This window comes from Ceratocystis lukuohia (genome assembly GCF_044167205.1).
Source record: "Ceratocystis lukuohia strain C4212 chromosome Unknown Supercontig3_pilon, whole genome shotgun sequence".
NCBI lineage: Eukaryota > Fungi > Ascomycota > Sordariomycetes > Microascales > Ceratocystidaceae > Ceratocystis > Ceratocystis lukuohia.
The window spans coordinates 3,782,194-3,803,063 of NW_027263522.1; the positions used below are offsets into that span (position 1 = coordinate 3,782,194).

General features: G+C 45.6%; 3 protein-coding genes across 3 annotated transcripts; all 3 read left to right on the top strand.

Moving 5' to 3' along the window:
- Positions 1 to 939: 939 nt before the first annotated feature.
- On the top strand, positions 940 to 9,342 carry HOO65_030951 (Retrovirus-related Pol polyprotein from transposon TNT 1-94; the record flags this gene model as incomplete). The annotated part of the gene is made up of 8 exons (XM_071001749.1): positions 940 to 1,627; positions 1,847 to 3,543; positions 3,601 to 3,686; positions 3,744 to 4,803; positions 5,314 to 6,073; positions 6,437 to 6,979; positions 7,196 to 7,311; positions 7,564 to 9,342. 8 exons carry the CDS (start codon positions 940 to 942, stop codon positions 9,340 to 9,342), a joined length of 6,729 nt encoding a protein of 2,242 aa, XP_070860630.1.
- A 3,318-nt stretch (positions 9,343 to 12,660) lies between these two features.
- Positions 12,661 to 14,766, top strand: HOO65_030952 (peptidase family M13; the record flags this gene model as incomplete). The annotated part of the gene is made up of 1 exon (XM_071000539.1): positions 12,661 to 14,766. One exon carries the CDS (start codon positions 12,661 to 12,663, stop codon positions 14,764 to 14,766), a length of 2,106 nt encoding a protein of 701 aa, XP_070860631.1.
- A 2,396-nt stretch (positions 14,767 to 17,162) lies between these two features.
- On the top strand, positions 17,163 to 19,357 carry HOO65_030953 (endothelin-converting enzyme 1; the record flags this gene model as incomplete). The annotated part of the gene is made up of 2 exons (XM_071001968.1): positions 17,163 to 17,954; positions 18,023 to 19,357. The coding sequence occupies 2 exons, from the start codon at positions 17,163 to 17,165 to the stop codon at positions 19,355 to 19,357; spliced, it is 2,127 nt and encodes a 708-aa protein (XP_070860632.1).
- Positions 19,358 to 20,870: the final 1,513 nt, after the last annotated feature.

The window sequence follows — 20,870 nt, forward strand, 5'->3', positions numbered from 1 at the left end:
GAGGGAGGTTCTATCTAGTCTATATATCTACACAGGTTGTAGTTGACAAGATCTACAGTGGGGTGTGAGGCTGGTAGCGGTGAGCGAGGCTCCAGCATCGAGCAGAACAGCAGTCATGCAGGGAACGCTAAAGTAGCGTGGGAACAGTGGTCATGCAGAAACGGTGGTCATGCGGACGACAGTATCATGCTATGACGGACGGTGGTTATGCAAAGGACGCTAGCGTGCTGTTACATCATGCAGGAACACTAGCGTACTGTAACGGTCATGCAGAAGACGCTAGCGTACCGTGACAACTACGGCGATTCTACTTTTTCTTGAGAAAAACTAAAGACATCTATCTAACAGTCTACTATTCTAGAACTTATAATTGGGCAAGCTCTTAGAATGAGGAGGACTCCCCTACAAAATCTATTTGTCTTTGGATTAACTATGTTGGCTACTGCCATTCAACACATTATGCTATCCTGTCAGTAACCTAAGTCAGTGTTACCAAGATTGCTGACTCTGATCTAGTTCGCCCAAGCGTTAGGGTTAGCATCAGACATCAAGGACATCTACTGTTTTAGTGTAGAATAGATCTTAAATGTTGAATCAGTTGGTTTATTAAAGGGTTCAAGTCTATGCTACGTCCTGGAACTATTCCTTTTGTATTTGTTGAGAAAACGTCCACGAGTGCCCCGGAGAAGGTTCGGGTAAATAGATAAGACTGGGTCTTATCTGTGGAAAAAAGGTGCTACATAATTAGAGACAGGAAAAAGAAATTTTTTCTAACTTAATACATAAAAAATAAGGACCAATTTTAACAGGTTATGAGCCTATACTGAATTACCTTCGGAGAACATTTGTATAGTGTTCTTAAAGTACTTTATTGTACTTGTTTTATTTTATTTATTTCACGATTATTCGATATCCTACACGACAGACGGAAACGTCAAGATGACGGTGATACTTGAAGGACGAAACTGGAAGGAATGGGAGTCAAACTTCTTGATGCAAATCCAGAATGAAGGACTTCAGTATCTACTGGCGGAAAACCCCATGGAGGGCGTGGAAAGGGAGAAGAGGGATAGCAACAAGAAGCAGAAGGATGAGGAATTGGCGAAACGCATCCTCGAAATTAGCCTGAACGAGACTTTTCGAAGTCTGGTCAGGGACGAGGAGACTCTCAGCAAGGCTTACAAGAAGCTGAAGAAAGCTTGTCCTGCAGACACGACCGATGAGGCTTTTTATGAAATGGGAAGAGTATTTCAGTCACCTTTGGTGAAAGGAATGACCATTCTGCAAAGCTGGATGAATTTCGAGACGGTCTACGCAAGGCATTATAAAGCCGAAAATGTTGTGGAGAAGGCGGTCCTCAAGACTTTTCTGATTTTGCTTCCACTCGAGTATCAGGAGGTGGCCAAGGAGTGCTACCGAAAGAAAAACATCTCGACGGATGAGGTGATACAATGTCTCGAAGCAGCTAAAAAGACGTACGGCACCAACGGACAAGCGAAGTACAACAGATCGAAATCTAAGTGCTTCAACTGCGGCAAGGAGGGTCATTCGAAGACCGAATGTTGGTCGAAGAAAAAGACCAACACAAAGCAGAAAGCGAACCAGGCCACTGAGGAGAAACCAGGCAGTAAGTGCACCCAATGCCAAAACTGGATAATTGATTCCGGGTGCTCATGTCATATGACAAAGGAGCTAACATTGTTACAAAACCCCAAGGAGACAAGACAGACAGTTAAGGTGGCGAACGGGGACTGCATTGGGGCATCTAAAGTAGGCTTGGTAGATTTGAATGTTGGAAATAAGAAACTTAAGTTGTCCAAGGTTTTATACGTGCCAAAACTGTCAGAAAACTTGATATCGGTAAAGGCCCTCATGAAAGAAGGGAAATCTGTTCTGTTTAAGGACATGAACGTTACGATCGATGATGGCAAAGACAAGATGGTCATCCCATTGCGAGAAGACGATACGGTTACCAGTATGTGCTTTATAGCATATGACGAATTACATCGGAGGTTCGGCCATATCAGTGACAAGAGGCTGAGGGCGATTAACCCGGAGAAAACACCTCCTAGACCAGAAGACTTCGGGTGTGAACACTGTTCAAAAGGCAAGATGACAAGAAGCCATGGGAATTCGTCAGTCTCGATGGCAACAGAAGAGCCACTTGACAGTGTGTCAATAGATGTATCCGGCCCACATGAAGCTGGGAGGAATGGTCACCGCTGGTATGCGATAATTGTCGACAACTTTTCCAGATACAAGTGGTTGTTACCGCTGAGAAAGAAGAGCGATGTTCAACGGGCGTTGGACGAATGGAGAAAAGTGATTGAACTCAAGATGGGTAAAACTATTAAGAGGACAAGAAGCGACAATGCCCCAGAACTGAAGCAAATCTTGGAGAGCTGGAGAAGGGCCAATGGGACTGAGCCAACATACACGCTCACGGATTCATCAAGTCAAAACGGCATTGCCGAAAGGGCGATCCGAACGGTCAACGACGGGGTCAGGACTATGTTGTCGGAAACAAAATTGGGTGAAAGGTTTTGGGTGGAAGCCGCGAGGACGACGGTATACATCTCCAACAGGACATTGAGTACGCAGGGAGTCCCACATTCATTATTTTTCGGAATTGAGCCACGGACGGATCATATCAGAAGATGGGGATGTCGGGCTATCAGGCATTCGAAGGCATCCAAGCATGGACCTAGGGGGAGTGAATCCCTACTACTAGGATATGATGAAAATGTCGATGGCCGATATATCTTGTGGGATATCCAAGCGCGGAAAGTCCGTGTTACAGAATCAGTGCATTTCTATGAGAATATGCAACCCAAGAATCCGGAACAAGAGAAAGAACTGCCCCGGGATAAGGATGAGGATGCATCCAAAGAATCACAGGGTGTCGATCAGAGGTTCGTCGAAAAGGAAGAGCCTGCGGAAAACTATCAGCCGAATAGCGAGGTAGAGATACCTGAATGCCAAGGACAAGATCAGGGCGGAGAAGAACAACCACTGAAGCCCTTTTCCGAAACGAAGGCAATAACAGGGATTGATACGACGCAATTGGATGCAGTCAATGCAAGGCTAAATCTTCTGATTGAATCGCTGAATCGGAAGATACCGAAGAGAAAACTTTCCGAGGAATCGGAGATAAGAGAAAATCAACCCTCAAGTCAAAGGATGAAGACTGATGGGGGAAATGATTTAGGACAAAAAGCCATGTTGGCATTGTCAGAACCCAGCATGACACTCGATCAAGCCATACTACACCCGATGGAAGGGCAAGAATGGAAGATGGCCATCAAGAACGAATTGGACACACTTGAGAAATTTGGGACGTGGCGATTTGTGCCTGAGCCAAAAGGATGTGATCCGATTGACACAAGATTTGTTTTTGCTAAAAAGTATGGTATCGACGGAAAACTCGAAAAGTACAAAGCAAGACTGGTGGTGAGGGGATTCCGGCAGGAATATGGTGTGAATTTCTTTGAAAGTTTTGCACCTACCCCTGGGAGCGCCACATTAAGATTGTTCTTGGCGGCAGTATGTCAATATGACATGGAGTGTCATCAGATAGACGCATGTAATGCGTTTGCCCAGTCAAAGATCAAGGAGGATGTTTACATCAAGCTGCCTGCGAATGTCAAGTGTCCCAATGGGATGGTCGCGAAACTGGATCGATGCCTGTATGGGTTGAAGCAGGCAGCATATCAGTGGAATGAAGATTGCACTAAGTTCCTTAGATCTATGGGGTTCGAAAACATGGTCACAGAGCCGTGTTTATTATACCATGCAGAACGGAAAATGTTAGTTCTGCTGTACGTGGATGATATAACCATAGCATCATTGGACGGAAAGTCTATAAAGTGGTTCAAGGATCGATTCTCTCGGAGATTTGTGGTGAAGGATTTGGGAGAGACCACCCAGATTATTGGAATACAGGTCTCGAGAGATAGGTCTAAGAAGAGGCTATGGATCAATCAGAAGCAGTACATCCAAAGGATGGTAGATGACGCTGGATTCGACGAGCGGAGGAGGTCTCCGATTCGCACTCCAGTGGGAGACTGGTCGGATATTGAACCAGCACAAGAAGACGAAGAAATCTTGGACTCAAAGAATTATCAGTCGATATTGGGCAAGATAATGTACCCAGCCATGATGACGAGACCAGATATTGCATTTGCAGTGTCAAGCCTGGCGCAGGCGTCCGCGAGACCAACACCAAGGCACGTTGCAGGGGTAAAGAGGGTGCTACGATATATGCGTGACACCACTGAATACTCAATTTGCTTCGAAGCACGCCGAGGGGGGATGGATATCGTTGGATATAGCGATGCTGACTATGCGAACGCAAATGATCAGAAGTCTGTCAGCGGATTAATTTTCGTTGGGCTCGGGGGAGCGATAAGCTGGAGTTCTAAGAAACAAGCAGCGATCGCAACATCAACCACGGAGGCCGAATATATCGGACTAACTCCATGCGCCAAGGAAGGGATCCATCTTCGAAGGATACTCAATAAAATCCTGGAAACTTTTGAAACTGGAACTAGGAATAGTCAGACATTGTGTTTGAAAGACGAGACCCTAGTTCTAGGAGACAACCAAGCGGCAATCAAAATTGCAAAATCCCTGGGTGTGAAGAAGGCGACTAAGCACATCGACATACAGCACCATGCCATCAAGCAATGGATTAAGGAAGGTCGGATTAAGATTGGATATATTCCAACAGCGAAAATGGCGGCAGACGGGTTGACAAAACCGCTTGGTCCTCAGAAAATGCCAGAATTCAGATTGATGATTGGAGTATGAGATCCACAAGTACAATGGCCAGATGTACCCACTTCTCTGGAGCTCTGGGAAAGTGGGGGGGGATGTTGAGAAAACGTCCACGAGTGCCCCGGAGAAGGTTCGGGTAAATAGATAAGACTGGGTCTTATCTGTGGAAAAAAGGTGCTACATAATTAGAGACAGGAAAAAGAAATTTTTTCTAACTTAATACATAAAAAATAAGGACCAATTTTAACAGTATTGTGGTGTCAATCATGTCACGTGATCAGCCACAATATGTTGAAGCAAACTTCCCAACAAGTTCCGGATGAAGTTCGGGTAAACTGATAAGACTTTGTGCTTATCTTAAAAAGGGGAGTATTTAGGAAAAGAGGAGTGGTAAAACTTTTCATCTACTTTAAAAACAATAAAATAAGGACCAATTTCAACAGGTTATGAGCTTATAATCAATTACCTTCGTCGAACGATTGCTATATCGTTCTCATAAGTCAATCGAGGCTTATAATATTTTGTGTGATTGTATAGATAAAACAACACTCGACTCAACCAACACCCGAAACAGCCAACATGTCGATCATACTTAATGAAAGCAACTGGAATGAGTGGGAGGACAGCCTCCTTGTCCAGCTCCAGAATAGCGGGCTGCATTACCTTTTCCAGAAAGATCCCATGGAAGGTGTCGAGAGAACCGATGTATCTGGCGCAAGCCAGAAACAAAAACACACCAAAGATCAAGAAGCAGCGAGGAGTCTGCTTAATATGAATTTGGATAAATACCACCAGTCCCTAGTTAGGGACGAGGATACCTTGTATGGAGCATATGAGGTCCTCAAAGATATCTGTGCTCCGGACCCGCAGGACGAATGTTACGATGAGTACAAGAGGCTGCTGAAAACGCCTGTACAAAAAGGGAAGTCCATGAAAAGCAATTGGGCTTACTTCAAAACGATCCACAACCGTAACTTCGACCAGGACGCCACGAAAGAGGACAGGATGAAGGAGCAGCACGTCTTTAGGACGTTTACGTGGCAGCTACCGAAAGCGTACAGGGCTGCTATCCTCGAAAGCAGGCGGGAGAAGTATACCGAAGCAAAGACGCTAGAACTATTGGAAAAAGTTCGAATTAGCGTTGAAAGCGAAGGTACCGACAAGAAGACCAAGGGAGATAGGCCAAAGGTTAAGTGTACCAACTGTGAGAAGAAGGGACACTTAGCTGCTGACTGCTGGTCGAAAAGAAAGACCAACTCCGACCAGAAGGCTCAACTGGTCAACCAAGATGCTCAAAGTAAGTGCTCTGAATGCCACAACTGGGTAATCGATTCCGGATGCTCATGTCATATGACGAAAGAGCTAACAGTGTTGAATAATGCACAGAAAACCCGGGAGACGGTAAAAGTGGCGGACGGGAGAAGCATTGAAGCGTCGAAGGTTGGATCAGTAGCCATAGAAACTGGGAATAAAAGTCTTACCTTGTCAAAAGTGTTATACGTGCCAGGCTTGACTGAAAACTTGATTTCAGTCATGGCTTTAATGAAAGAAGGCAAATCCGTCTTATTCAAAAACATGACAGTCACGATAAGCGACAGTGAAGGGGAAATAATTATCCCGTTGAGGAAAGACGACTCCATCACAAGCACATGTTTCACAGTGTATGATGATCTACACAAAAGATTTGGACACGTCAGCGACAGAAGGCTGAGAGTAATCAACCCAAGCAAGACCCCTCCAAGACCTGAGGACTACAGGTGCGAAGATTGTTCGCAAGGCAAAATAACCAAAAGCCACGGCCAGTCATCAGTGTCGATGGCGGCAGAAGAACCACTCGATAGTGTGTCGATTGACGTATCAGGACCGCATGAATCTGGAAGAAATGGTCACCGATGGTACGCCATTGTAGTTGATAATTTTTCCCGGTATAAGTGGCTATTGCCATTGAGAAAGAAAAGCGAGGTCCAGCGAGCACTAGACGAATGGAGAAGGGGCATTGAACTTAAGATGGGTAAAACCATTAAACGAACAAGAAGCGACAATGCACCGGAGCTCAAGCAGATTTTTGAAGAATGGAAGAGGCTTAATGGCACAGAAACGACCTATACCTTACCAGACTCGTCCAACCAAAACGGCATTGCTGAGAGAGCGATAAGAACGGTGGACGAGGGAGTCAGAACATTGCTATCAGAAACTCAACTGGGTAAGAGGTTTTGGGTGGAGGCTGCCAAGGCAACGGTCTACATATCGAATAGGACGCTGAGTTCACAAGGGGTTCCATACACATTGTTCTTCGGAATAGAGCCAAGGACGGATCACATCCGTCGATGGGGATGCCGGGTCATTAGACACCTGCCCACATCGAAACATGGACCTAGGGGGAGTGAATCTCTCTTGTTAGGCTATGATGAAAACGTAGATGGCCGCTACGTCGTGTGGGACGTTAATGCGAGCAAAGTACGTGTTTCCGAGTCGGTGCATTTCTTTGAGAATATGCAACCAAAAGAACCGCAACAAGAGGAGTTGCGAAGTGAGGTACGAGAAAGCGAACCAGCGAGGTTACCTGTCCTCACTAGGCGATTCCCAGCGAGGAACGAGCCTGTGGAGCCGATGCCGGCACCAGAAAAAGAGGAAATAACCTCATTAAAAAATGCAGCAGAAGAAATTCAATCGCCAAAACCTTTTTCAGGAACGAAGACGGTAACAGGAATTGATACAGCACAGTTAGACGCAGTTAATGCGAGAATAAACTTGCTGATAGAATCGCTGAATCGAAACAACCCAAAGCGAAAAAATAGCGGAGGGTATGAATTGATGGAGGAGCAGCCGCCGAGAAGCAAACAGAGAATAGACGAGGAGGACGGAACGACGCAAAGAGCCATGATAGCGTTGTCCGAGCCTTTTATGACACTCAATCATGCTATTCTGCACCCAACTGAAAGCGAAGGATGGAGAAGGGCCATTGATAGGGAGTTGAACACTCTGACCGAATTCGGGACCTGGCGCTTTGTTCCCAAACCGGAAGGATGTGTCCCAATAGACACCCGCTTCGTCTTTGCCAAGAAGTACGACCTTGATGGAAAACTTGAGAAGTACAAAGCAAGGTTGGTCGTGCGAGGCTTTAGGCAGGAGTATGGTGTGAACTTTTTTGAAAGTTTTGCACCAACACCAGGCAGTGCGACTCTGAGGTTATTTTTGGCATCCGTATGCCAATATGACCTGGAATGTCACCAGATTGATGCATGCAATGCGTTTGCACAATCAAGGCTGAAAGAAGAGGTTTACGTCAAGTTGCCGGCGAACGTTGAATGCCCTGACGGTATGGTTGCGAAGTTGGAACGCTGCCTGTATGGTTTGAAGCAAGCCGCATACCAGTGGAATGAGGATTGTACAGCGCATCTCAGGGCAATGGGGTTTTCGAAAACGATAACAGAACCGTGTTTGCTCTTTCACGAGAAAAGAAAGATGTTGGTTCTATTATACGTGGATGATATTACCATTGCGGCGCCAAACATGAAATCGATCCAGTGGTTTAAGGACGAATTCTCGAGGAAGTTCAAGGTCAAAGATCTGGGTGAAACTACTCAAGTAATCGGGGTGCAAGTATATCGCGACAGATCCCGGAGACGAATGTGGTTAAACCAGGAACAATACATCCAGAGAATGGTCGACCAATCAGGCTTTAGAGAACATAGGAAGACTTCGATCCGCACACCAATTGGAGACTGGAAGGACGTGGAACCTGCACAAGAAGGGGAAATGATCTTAGAGTCGACAAAATACCAGTCAATCTTGGGTAAAATCATGTACCCAGCCCTTATGACGAGACCAGATATAGCATTTGCTGTATCAAGCCTCGCACAGGCATCGGCAAGACCAACCCCGAGACACGTGGAAGGGCTAAAGAGAGTGCTGCGCTACATGCGTGACACATCTAAATTTTCCATATGCTACGAAGCGCGTCAAGGGGGGATGGATATTGTCGGATATAGTGACGCGGACTACGCAAATGCAAAAGACCGCAGGTCAGTCAGTGGGATGGTGTTCATCGGACTTGGAGGGGCCATAAGCTGGAGCTCCAAGAAACAAGCAACCGTGGCAACATCAACAACGGAAGCCGAGTACATCGGGTTAACACCATGTGCGAAAGAGGGTATACATTTACGACGTATACTGAACAAAATCATCGGGACCTTCGAGACAAAACCGGAAGAATGCCAAAGCTTATGGCTGAAAAAAGAAACCTTGGTTTTTGGAGACAATCAAGCAGCCATAAAGATAGCTAAAGCATTGGGAGTCAAGAAGGGCACTAAACACATTGACACGCAATACCATGCTGTCAAACAGTGGGTGAAAGAAGGTTTGGTAAAAATCGGATTTGTCCCAACGAGTAGCATGGCGGCAGATGGATTGACGAAACCATTAGGGCCGCAAAAGATGCCTGAATTTAGGGCTATGATAGGACTACGGAATCCAGAAGCGGCGTGGCCGCAGAAACCCACTTATCCGGAACTCCGGGAAAGTGGGGGGGATGTTGAAGCAAACTTCCCAACAAGTTCCGGATGAAGTTCGGGTAAACTGATAAGACTTTGTGCTTATCTTAAAAAGGGGAGTATTTAGGAAAAGAGGAGTGGTAAAACTTTTCATCTACTTTAAAAACAATAAAATAAGGACCAATTTCAACACAATAGGTTCGGATAAGTGGGGCACGTATGGGACACCACTTAACATATATACCGCGCCACGCAACAGAACTTGACTAGAGGACCCGGTGCTGGCCGGCATGTTCTATACTGCACTGCGCAAGCAGCTATCGTCAGAACATGGCTAAGCAGACGTACAGGAAAGGGCGCGCGACCGTAACCCTAAGTATATTTATCGCATAGTCGAAGTACTCAGGGCTTGACGAAGGAGAGAGGGAATAATCAAGACAAGTAATTCTACAACAATTAAGAGTCTCAACCTGTCAGTAACCTAACTTAGGGTTACCAGGATTGCTGATCCTGATCCAGTTCGCCCAAACGTTAGGGGTAGTAGCAGACATCAAGGGTCTTCTTCCAAGGCCCATGTCCTTGATCTGGAACATGGTAGTGATGGATGTTGTGGATATTCCGCCACTATCCAGGTCAATATCGGGTAAATACAAGATGTAGATATGTATAGCACGATATGGCTCGTGAGAGAAAACTCTTCCCTTAAAATAATCAAGTTTAACAAAAGACAATTCCCAACAATGGATATATAAACCGGCTGAGATTCGCTCCTCATACTAGACTTGGAAAGACACACAACAACTTCAATAATCACTTATTCCTTCTCCCTCTTCTTCACAGCTTAAAGCAATCACGGACTTATCCGACTATTCTTTGCATTGCCCATGAATCAAATCTCTAATACCGGAAAGCGGAATCGGCAAGCATTCGAAGAAAAGAAATCTCTCTCTTCTAGCAAACTTGTAGTTTATGATATGCAAGACAATAAATAAGAGTCCTAAAATTTCAGCTAGAAGCGACGTATCAAGTCTAAAAGTGTATGAAAGACTCGCTAGTTGTTACAGTAAGGAATATATGATGAGGCGTGGTTTAAGCTGAGCGATACTAGGCGGGACCGCAACCATGATTAAAATATAAGATTGATATCCTACTTCGGTTCCAAAGCGCTAGAGCATTATCTGGATATTTCTGAGTGGCCTTTGGGTACTATTTCATCATGGTAAGTTATGCGTTTCTAAGACTAGACGGACTTTGTTGCTTGTTGGTCTCGGAGTTAGGGAACACATCCGCAATATGGATTTAAGAAGTATTTGAGTACATTAGGGTTATAGCTTTACGAGTTTGCCCTACATTATAGTTATGTAATAACATAGGTGAAGCAAATGGTACATGGGAGAAAGTTCCTGTCAGCTGGCCTCGGGACTCAAATCTTGTATAATGCCAAGTTCCACATGCCCTTACTCGAATTTGTAAGATAATGAGAAACAAGGCCACGCTTTACGGCCTTGTATATCTCCGCGGCTCTAAGCTTAGCTCACAGTAAAGTATGTCTCGGCTCTGTAACAGAGACTAGTTATAAGGCCTATGTGTCTCATGAATATGAGGAAGAAAAATCAAAGCCCTCATATGACATACTTGATAGCTGGAGTCAGTTCCAATAGCAAAGGTGGTCTCTCCAGTACCTTGTTTCTATCTGCAATCTGATAGAGCACCTCTAACTACTAAGATGGCCCGGCAAGCAATGCCCGCTATATTGTCCCTGAACAAGCTTTTGAACCATAGCCTCAAGTGTAGGTGCAGTCTATTTAATCTTTATTCGAGACTAGATCTGTACCACTGTGCTTTATAAAGCGCGTTACGACAGAATATATTGCGTAATGGGAATGGTCCTGGCTGCACGAATTCTTGTGTCACGAACTAACTGTACCCCACAGCGGAATTCAGGACCTGGAGATAATGCTAACTTGGACTCTCTGCTCCGCAAAGTGGTCTGTTACCAAGCATAAAGGCTCCTCAATATGTGTATCAGTAGTTGTTGATTTTGGTGTCATGAGCCTCATGTGGGCTTGAGCCAGTCGGAACTTAGCTGAAAGGCCTTTTAAAGTGGTTGTTTGGTAGCTCATCAGCATGTACATTGGGATTATTCCCATCTCCTGCACCATGGGATGTATGCAGTCACTGCTAGAGAAGCACTACAAGCTCACGGAGTGGCTGACTGTGCCGGATAACAGACGGACGCAAGTGAAAGTGTTATATTCCTTCACGCCACTATTATCCCTCGTTCATATCCAAGCTCTATCAGCTTCTTGAGTAAGTCTAGCTGAGGTTGCACTTGGGGACATGTCATTGTCTACAGCGGCATGTCGTTAATAAATCCAAAGTGTGATCCGCCGGCTTTATCGATTGTCTTTATATATGCTGAATAATGCTCGCCTAGCTAGCTTCTTGTCCGTGCTACTATGCAATCTGGAAAAAAACTGAAGTTTATTAATAACTGCACCGTAAACAGGGGCTGCTAGTACTGACTTGCCTTGCCGCCTGTCACTTCGGTGTGAATACACTGGCAGGGATCTAGGCAAGAATCCTTGGCCAGAATATGTCTGACTAGACCAAGAATTTGAACTTCTTTTTTTTCTCTCAGGAGGACAGTGCTGAGATATTTACAATATGGCTCAAGTGCGTTATCTGGCACCGACCACTAGCTAGACATTGCGGCTTATGGATTTATCACCGCCTCATAACAATATTGGCAATTCTCTAGTCGTGCTCAAATTGAAATTTCACCAGCTTCCTCGCGGTCTCTAGTGTAGTAGCGAAGTATTACCTGGAGAAGATCCTATAATAATATTCTACAACCAGCTTGTCACGACGCTTGCTAGCGGTCTTTGACAGCTTTGTTATCGGAAACCTCATTGTAGAGACTCGGCACTTAGAGTTTGTTTGTTTATGCGGAAAATGTCTGTGGGCTGAAGGATTCCAGCTAAGCCCTGCTCATCTATTCATAGCCAAGTGGCAAGCCGTTAGCTTGGGCTGCATGAAACTAAACTGCCTTAGCTATCCAAGCTTGACAAGCTCCAGTAATTGTTTGGCACGCCGTATTGACGTAGTTTCTATTTAATGAACGAGGCCCTCTCTAATGGTGACAGAAATATCGAACTTGAACATCACGCTCTCTCACACACACTCTCTCTCTCTCTCTTAAATACTCTCTTTTGCAGGCTTCCCTGGACACCCTTTCTCTTATAAACTCTGTACTACGCGCTCTCTCTTACACCCTCTCTTTTGTTGCTTTTTCTTTCAGCATTTCTCAGCAGACAATCTCACCATAACTCCCTTTGTCATCAGTTATCACTACCATTCATCCTTGTTCCGTCGCTAGCCAATTACCGCTATGAAATTCGGCTCTATTCTGACCCCGGGCCTGATCGCCCATGCCGTCAATGGCCAAACTGGCTCTTCTCCTCCTGGAGATGACGCTATCTCTGCCTCGACGCCTGATTCTGAATACTGCACCACCCCTGCTTGCCTGCGCATTGCAGAAGAGTTCCGTTCTAACTTGGCTCCCAACTACGCTGACATCGACCCATGCAATAACTTTGAAGAATTGGCTTGTGGCGGCTGGCGCCTCAAGCATGACTTCAAACCAGATCATAGTACAATCAACACAATTGACCTCATTGAAGACCGCATGGTTGAGGTTAATCGCCAGGCTATTGAGGGACCGCTACCTGCTAGCATTGACCCAAACTCCCAGGACGCCAAGAACTTCTACAAGATGAAGGCTATCTACAATGCTTGTATGGATGTAGAAACCATGAAGAACATTGGCATTGAGCCTCTCAAGAAGGTCCTTGCCGAAGTTGACAATACAGACACTATCAAAGATGCGTTGCTCATTCTGCTAAAGCATGATACTAGTGGTCTGGTCTTGATTGGCCCCCAGATTGACGATAAAAACCCTGATGCCGTTTCTATTGGTATAACTCCTCCGACGAACCTTGGCATGCCTTCACGTGATCATTTCAAGCTATTGGATGTAAGTTACATGTACAGTCAGATCATGGTCGAGGTGCTTTCGAAGCTTTATCCCGAGACTACTTCGAAAACACTTGACGACCTCTACGAACTGGATAGAAGTATCGCTTTTGCAACGGCCAATGAACGGGAGCGGAATGAGATCAAAGGCCAATACCGAGGAATAACTTTGGAGGAAGTTGATAAGATTATTCCAGGGCTTAGCGATATCATCAACTCCCTGACTCCGGAGGGCGTGGCTACTCCTCGCATTATTATGCACCACCCTAGGTACTTCTATGAGCTTCACGATCTCTTGATCAAAGCTAGTCCCGATGTCCTCAAAGCGTACTTCAGATGGCGCCTCATTGTGAGCTATGAGCCATTCATTGAGCACGAAAGCTTACAGCCACTGAAGGATTTCAATAAAGAATTTGCGGAAACTGAGCGTGAAGCCTATTGCGTTGACCATATCAATGACAGTGTCGATGGCATCATGAACCGTTTCTTCATTGAGAAGGGGTTTTCACCTGAAGCTAAGACCATGGCTGATAAGTTAGTGGCCGACCTCAAGGGTGCCTACATCGAGAAGTTTAAGACAGTTGACTGGATGGATGGCCAGAGTTCCGATCGCGCTATCAAAAAGCTAGTCAACATGGATGAAAAGATTGCATACTCAACTCTCAGCCCTAACATCACTAATCCGGATGATTTGGCTCACATGTACAGGTATTCCGTGGTTGACGACAAGACCCATTTCGAAAATGAAGTCTCCTTGCGGCAAATGCGATTCAAAATGCAGTGGGAGGCTGTGGGAAAGCCTACCGACCGTAATGAATGGCAGTATAGCCCCAATGATGCTAGCACATACTACCAGATTGGTGGCAATGAGCTGGTTCTTCCTGCTGGTCTGATGCAATTCCCTATCTTCGATGCTGAGGCACCTGCATACATCACCTATGGCGGCTACGGATCTATGGTTGGCAGCGAAATGACCCATGCCTTTGACTCTATTGGCCAGCAGTTTGATGAGCATGGTGCTTACTCGGAAACTACAAGCTGGTGGACCCCGGAAACCACCGATGCTTTCAACGAGCGAGCCCAATGCTTTGTTGGCCAATACTCCAAGTTCAACCTGCCTAGCACTAGAGAAGATGAGGTTATCTTCAACGTCAATGGCAAGCTCACTAAGGACGTGAACATTGCCGACGCTGCTGGTCTTTCTATTGCCTATCAATCATGGAAAAAGCTCAACTCTGGCAAGGATCAGAAGCTTCCTGAACTCCAATTTACCCCTGATCAGTTGTTCTTCCTTTCCTTCGCTAATGCTCGCTGCAGCAAGGACCGCACGCCTCCTAGCGTTGCTGCCAGACGCCCCTTTGCACCTTTTTGGGCCCGTGTTTCTGGTACTCTAGCTAACAGCGAAGACTTCCTCAAGGCCTTTGACTGCCCAGTCAAGGAGCCGACATGCAAGATTTGGTAGAGGTTGAGTATGGTCAGTTTCTAAATCAGGTTTCTTATAGAGGACAGCAGCACTTAGCCTAGGCTCATTTGTTAATGAAACATGGGCTGTGGCTTTTTATCTAGCAGGACGGGGGAAACTTGGGAAATGGTTTGAGTTGGGAATGAATATCATGTTGGGAGGTCTTTTTTGCGTCACTAGTTTGTTTATCTAAGAGAAATTAATGAGGCTCACAAGCGAGCGAGCTACTTTCTACTAAATCCTTGTTTCCAGTTATCAATCAAATATGTGTAGGCTCTTCTGAATCTCTAGTTGATGAAGCTAGCAGGCCTATTGGGCCGATTATGATATCTTGCCATAGGTAGTAGCTTTGGAAATTACCTCACAAGGCTTGGCTTGGAGTCACTTTCAGTGTACCACTAGGGAGACAATGGTCGAGAGATCTAATATAAATAACGTCATAAATTTCTTGTATTCATTGAACTTTCATTCTTCTCTCCCACGAGGACTTGGACTATGAGAGACTTATACCAGGGTTTACAGTGGCGGTTTCTTGCCCGCACATCAGCTTAGTCACGTTCTGACAGATACCGCTGCGCTATCTAGAACAAGACTTCAACAGAGAAAAAGGGGACGATGGACCTCGAGGGCGGCGTCTTTTTGTGCGCGTGCATAGAAGGGCTGGCTTTATATTCGGGGATGGTCAGCCTAGGCTAGCTGCTGTGCCATCGCATGTCCGCGGACCTATACACTGATAATACAGTAAAAGCCTCCTTTGGGGCTTTTAACCGCGCTATTTTTTGAGAGCATGGACTACTACAGGTAGCTCTTCATCGCGAGATAGATAATTGGTTTCTTCTGCAATTGACTTTCGGCTTGTTTCATAACAAGCGGGCTTAGAGCCATCGCAAGGCCTGCTCTTATAGCGTGTCCTGAAGCATCTGCCTCTACAAATGTAGGAGAATCTAAATCGTCGCTCCCGATGAATGCTGCGTGGCGGTAGGAATGGACATAAGTGGCGCAGAGGTTACTATTGACATGGAACGCCTGGGTCCTAGCCATCCATGTCCTAACTCTATGCCATGTAACATGGCATGCATAGGCTACATCTGGCGTGATAGCACTGGCTGCCTGCGCGGAAAGCAGAGTTAATGGAATCATGGGATTTTGAATAAAAGAAGTAACAAAATAGTCAATAATAGTGAAAAGCTGACTTTAATTTGCTTTGTACTTGATAGCGTGAGGTTATCAAGATTTTGCTCAAGTAGGAAGATTGCTAGGGATGGGTCAATAAGGTTACTCTAGCATACTATTGTTTTGTCGGTTTGGCTATTAGCAAGATAAAAGATAGCTAGATCGCTACCAAGGAAAAGAGAGATGAAGCAATCGGAGTTTGGAGATAGGCAAGTGAGAGAGTATATCGCTAGAGTTGCAAGATGAGCCATGCGTAGAGTAGAATCTTCATGCCCTAGTTAACCCTTGTCTCAATTTATTTTGAGATTTTTCTGATATTTTTTATACAAGACCCAGAGGCATGGCTCAACCAATTAAAATGAACACGTAGACCCACACTTCGGCTTCCTCCAGTGGCGCATCGGAATAGACGCAGGCATCCAGGCAACCGAAGAAAAAGAGCATGAATAGCAGGAAATAAGCAATAAGTCGGCATGTTCAGTCGAATACCCTGACCCTTTAGGCGATAACTGCAGTGTTTAATAAACTAAAATATGCTTGAATCGTGAAGGCGTAACCAGAATTGTACAAGGTCTAACGTGCCTTTGTCCGGTATTTCATGACTGTGTGGCGTTCTACACACACGCCCCATGCCCTCAGAGCTCCTGTGGCTGAAGACCCCACAAAACAGTTGACATGCTATCATGAAACCTTGAAGGGTGAACAAGATGGAGGACTCAAAGTTAGAGAGTCACAGGGTTAGAATATTGAACATCAATTCTTTCACTGCTTGGAAGCGCTGGGAATTAGCAGTTTTTGCTGTTCACTCGTTGCTCACTGTCTCATTGATCGCTGGATAATGGACCTTCACTTCCTCAGCACTTGTAGTGCCCGGCGGAGCTATGTGAATAGCAGCATAGACTTGCTGTTTGTCAGGATACAGGCTTGAGAGACGCTCTAGCCTTGTCCATATTTTGTCTGTGCTCCCATAAAGTTGAAAAGATTTTGGGGATAATTTTATCCCATCATAGTAAGATCATCACACTGTCTAGGATAGCACAGACCTAGTTTCTACGATGGCTTTAGCCCGCTCTATTTAATCAACGACGTTTGCCATCGTTAAGACCGGGAGACTAGATTCCTCGTTCTCTTGCATTCTTCTAATTTTCTTGGTTACTTTCACTCTTGCTTTGCCAGGGTCCCTATATCCATATACTTCCGTATCGATTCAATTCCTTGATAGCATGAGACTCAGCTCTGTCTTGGCTCCAAGCCTCCTGGCCCATGCAATCAACGCTCAAAGCGAATCTGCATCATCTACAGCAGACCATAAGGCTGCTTCCACATCAAACCCTGGGTACTGCAACACTCCCGCCTGCCAACGGCTTGCTGCCGACCTTCGCTCCAACCTAGCTTCAAACTATGCCGATCTAGACCCATGCAGCAGATTTGAAGAGATCGCCTGCAGTGGCTGGCGTTTGAAACATGACTTCAGGCCTGGCCAAGATACAGTCGGCACGGACATTCTGATTCAGGAACATAACAATGGAGTCATGCGCGAAATTGTCGAGGGTCCACTGCCCTCTGGCATAGATCCGAGTTCTCAGGATGCTAAAAACTTTTACAAGATGAAGGCCATCTATGATGCCTGCATGGATGTAGAGACGATCAAGAGCCTTGGCCTTGAGCCTCTAAAGAAGGTCCTTGCTGAGATGGACAGTGCTATGAGCATCAAAGAGTCCTTGCGCATTCTTCTGACCAATGATGTCACTGGATTAGCTGCAGTTAGACCTGAAGTTGATGACAATGATCCTAACCACGTCGCTGTTGAACTCACTGGGCCTATGGACTTCGGTATGCCTTCACCCTTAGGCTTCAAGTCGAAAAAGCTCCCCGTTCGTTATTACCGTATGATAGAACAGGTCCTCCCTGCACTTTATCCAGAAACCACCAAGGCAACCATTCTGGAGCTTGTCAGATTGGAAAGAGACATCGCCATGTTATTGCCCTCGCCTAAGGAGAGGCCCAACCTACGGGTTAGTTTCCCATATAGTTTTCATGTATGAAACGTGACAAAATATGTACTAACCCTGCCGTGCTGTAGGAACTGTATAATCCCATGACCCTGGAGGAAGCTAATGCACTACTGCCTGCACTTGGCATACAAGACATTATCAAAACTTTTGCACCTCAAGGCGTCTCTATCGAGCGTGTCATTGTGCATCATCCGAAGTACTTCTCTGCGCTTCTCAGGATCTTAAAAAATGTCCAACCTGAAACCATCATAGCCTACTTCAGATGGCGCCTCATTACAAGCTATGAACCATTTCTTGAGCATGAAATCTTGGAGCCTTTGAAGAGCTTCGGAAATCTTTTCAACCCCAAGGAGAGCCGCCAAGATCAATGTATAGCTTACATTGACCGTAGTGTTACTGGCATCACGAGCCGCTTCTTTGTTGAGAAGGCGTTTTCACCAGATAGTAAAGATTTGGCTAAAGAAATGGTAGCTAACCTCAAGAACATGTATGTCGACAAGCTTAAAACGACTGAATGGATGGATGAATATAGCACTGAACGAGCTATTAGAAAGGTGCTGAATATGAGGGAAAAGATTGGATACCCGACTGTCAGCCCAAACATCACCGACCCAGATGAATTGGCTCACATGTACAGAGATTCAGTGGTTGGTGATAAGACTCACTTTGAAAACGAAGTTTCCCTACGACATATGAGATTCAAAGGGCAGTGGGAATCTCTTGGCAAACCTGCTGACCGTGATGCATGGGACCATTTTCCTAATAAGGCCAATGCACACTATGTGGCTCCTGGAAATAATCTAGTGCTTCCTGCTGGCTTGATGCAGTACCCTGTCTTCGATGTTGATGTTCCTGCATACATCTCCTATGGTGCCTATGGGTCTGTTGTTGGACATGAAATAAGTCATGCATTTGACTCGAATGGCTGTCTCTATGATGAAAATGGTGCTTTTTCAGAAACTTCAGACTGGTGGACACCGAACACTGAAGCTGCTTTTAGCGACCGAACCCAGTGCTTGGTCAATCAGTACTCAAGTCTCGTTAACGAAGTACCTCATGGCGATGTCAAAATCAAACACTACGTTAATGGTTGGAACTCACTAGACGAGAACATTGCTGACACTGGCGGTCTGTCGGCTTCTTATCTAGCATGGAAAAAGCTTGATGATGAGGGAAAGGGAGGTGAGATGTTGCCTGGCCTCGACTTTTTCACTCGTGATCAGCTATTCTTTCTTTCCTTTGCCAATCATCACTGTAGCAAGCTCCTGGCGTCTGATGGCTGGATTTTTGACGATATTCACGCACCTGGCTGGGCACGTATCACTGGCTCTCTAGCCAATAGTGAGGATTTCTTAAGGGCCTTCAACTGCCCGACTAAAGAACCAACTTGCAAGATATGGTAAAACTAGAATGGTAGAGGGACCAAGTTAAAAGCTGGTGTTGTGACTCTTTGAGACTAATGATGATTAATTTGCCGTTGGATAGGGCTCGGTAGAACTGGAGTGTATCCCACAAACAGTTGTGGAATTGCTCATATTGATTGTTGCCTACTCCACCGTGTCAACCTCCAGGTACTTCGACTATGAGATATATATATACTTGTGTTTACAATTGAGTGTCCTTTCCTGCACGTCCGCCTAGTCACGTTGTCGCAGAAAGATAGTCCTTATGTGTTGTGTATCTTTGTGCAGAGTCAATACCATTAACTCATTGGCTGGGGAGAACCGTTAAAGAGGCAGGGAGCAGGCAACTACATAGATTTATCAGCTTGAGCGACAGAAATCTTTCCTTTTTGTAACGTCAACCTATCGCATCGGTTGTGATCCGCTCTTCAAACAAGAATCAGACAGATATAGAACATGACTAACAATCACTTATTCTTTCTCTGCCCCTTTCTAGGACGTTCTGTGTGTCCTCCTAATATCTACCATTAGTATGCACTGAGTCTTGCGTGGCGCTCTAAACAGGTTATGTGGCGTCATACCTGCCCCATTTATTGTAGAATAGATCTTAAATGTTGAATCAGTTGGTTTATTAAAGGGTTCAAGTCTATGCTACGTCCTGGCACGATTCCTTTTGTATTGTGGTGTCAATCATGTCACGTGATCAGCCACAATAGGTTCGGATAAGTGGGGCACGTATGGGACGCCACTTAACATATATACCGCGCCACGCAACACCCCCCTTCTACCGTAGGTAGACCCTTTGTTCGCTCACGATCGACTGATGTTAGGGATTGTAACGATCCAAGTCGAAGTGACGGTTTCCAAATTGTGACTGGACGTTGATGCCACCGTGCTCTTGACGTTGGCGGCCTTGTCCGCTGGTAAGAATCCGGCCGTCTTCATGGTGAGAATGCTGAGTGTTCTGAAGAGGCCTGGACGAAAGGTGGGAGGCAAGAGAGGAAAATCTTTTGCGGCGGTGGTGTACGACATCAGTCGAAGTAAAGATGGGCTGACAACCAGTATCTAAAATACGCATAGTGTGCGATTTGAAATGAAAAGAAAATTGAGACAAATGCACAGAAAAGAGTGGCAACGTGATGCAAAGGAGAGAGAAATGAGTGTGCTCTACCACGGGTAGTAGAGTGGGAGGACCGAAATGAAACACTGAGGGTACAGCAGACGGCGACGACAACGGTGTCTGAGTTGAGGTTTGTCTTCGCATACTGACTCATGAGGCGGAACTAGCTTCCACGCCTACATCCTTGAGATCGATATTTCTCGCGTCCGCAGAATAGATCTTATTGAATCAGTCTAAAATGGGAAGACGCAAACGCTCCTGATACTCCAGACGGCGCCGACAATGGGGTCTGAGTTGAGGTTTGTCTTCCCCGCAGATTCGTCAGGCGGAACTAGCTTCCACGCCTACATCGTTAAGATCGATATTTCTCGGGTCCGCAGAATAGATCTTGTT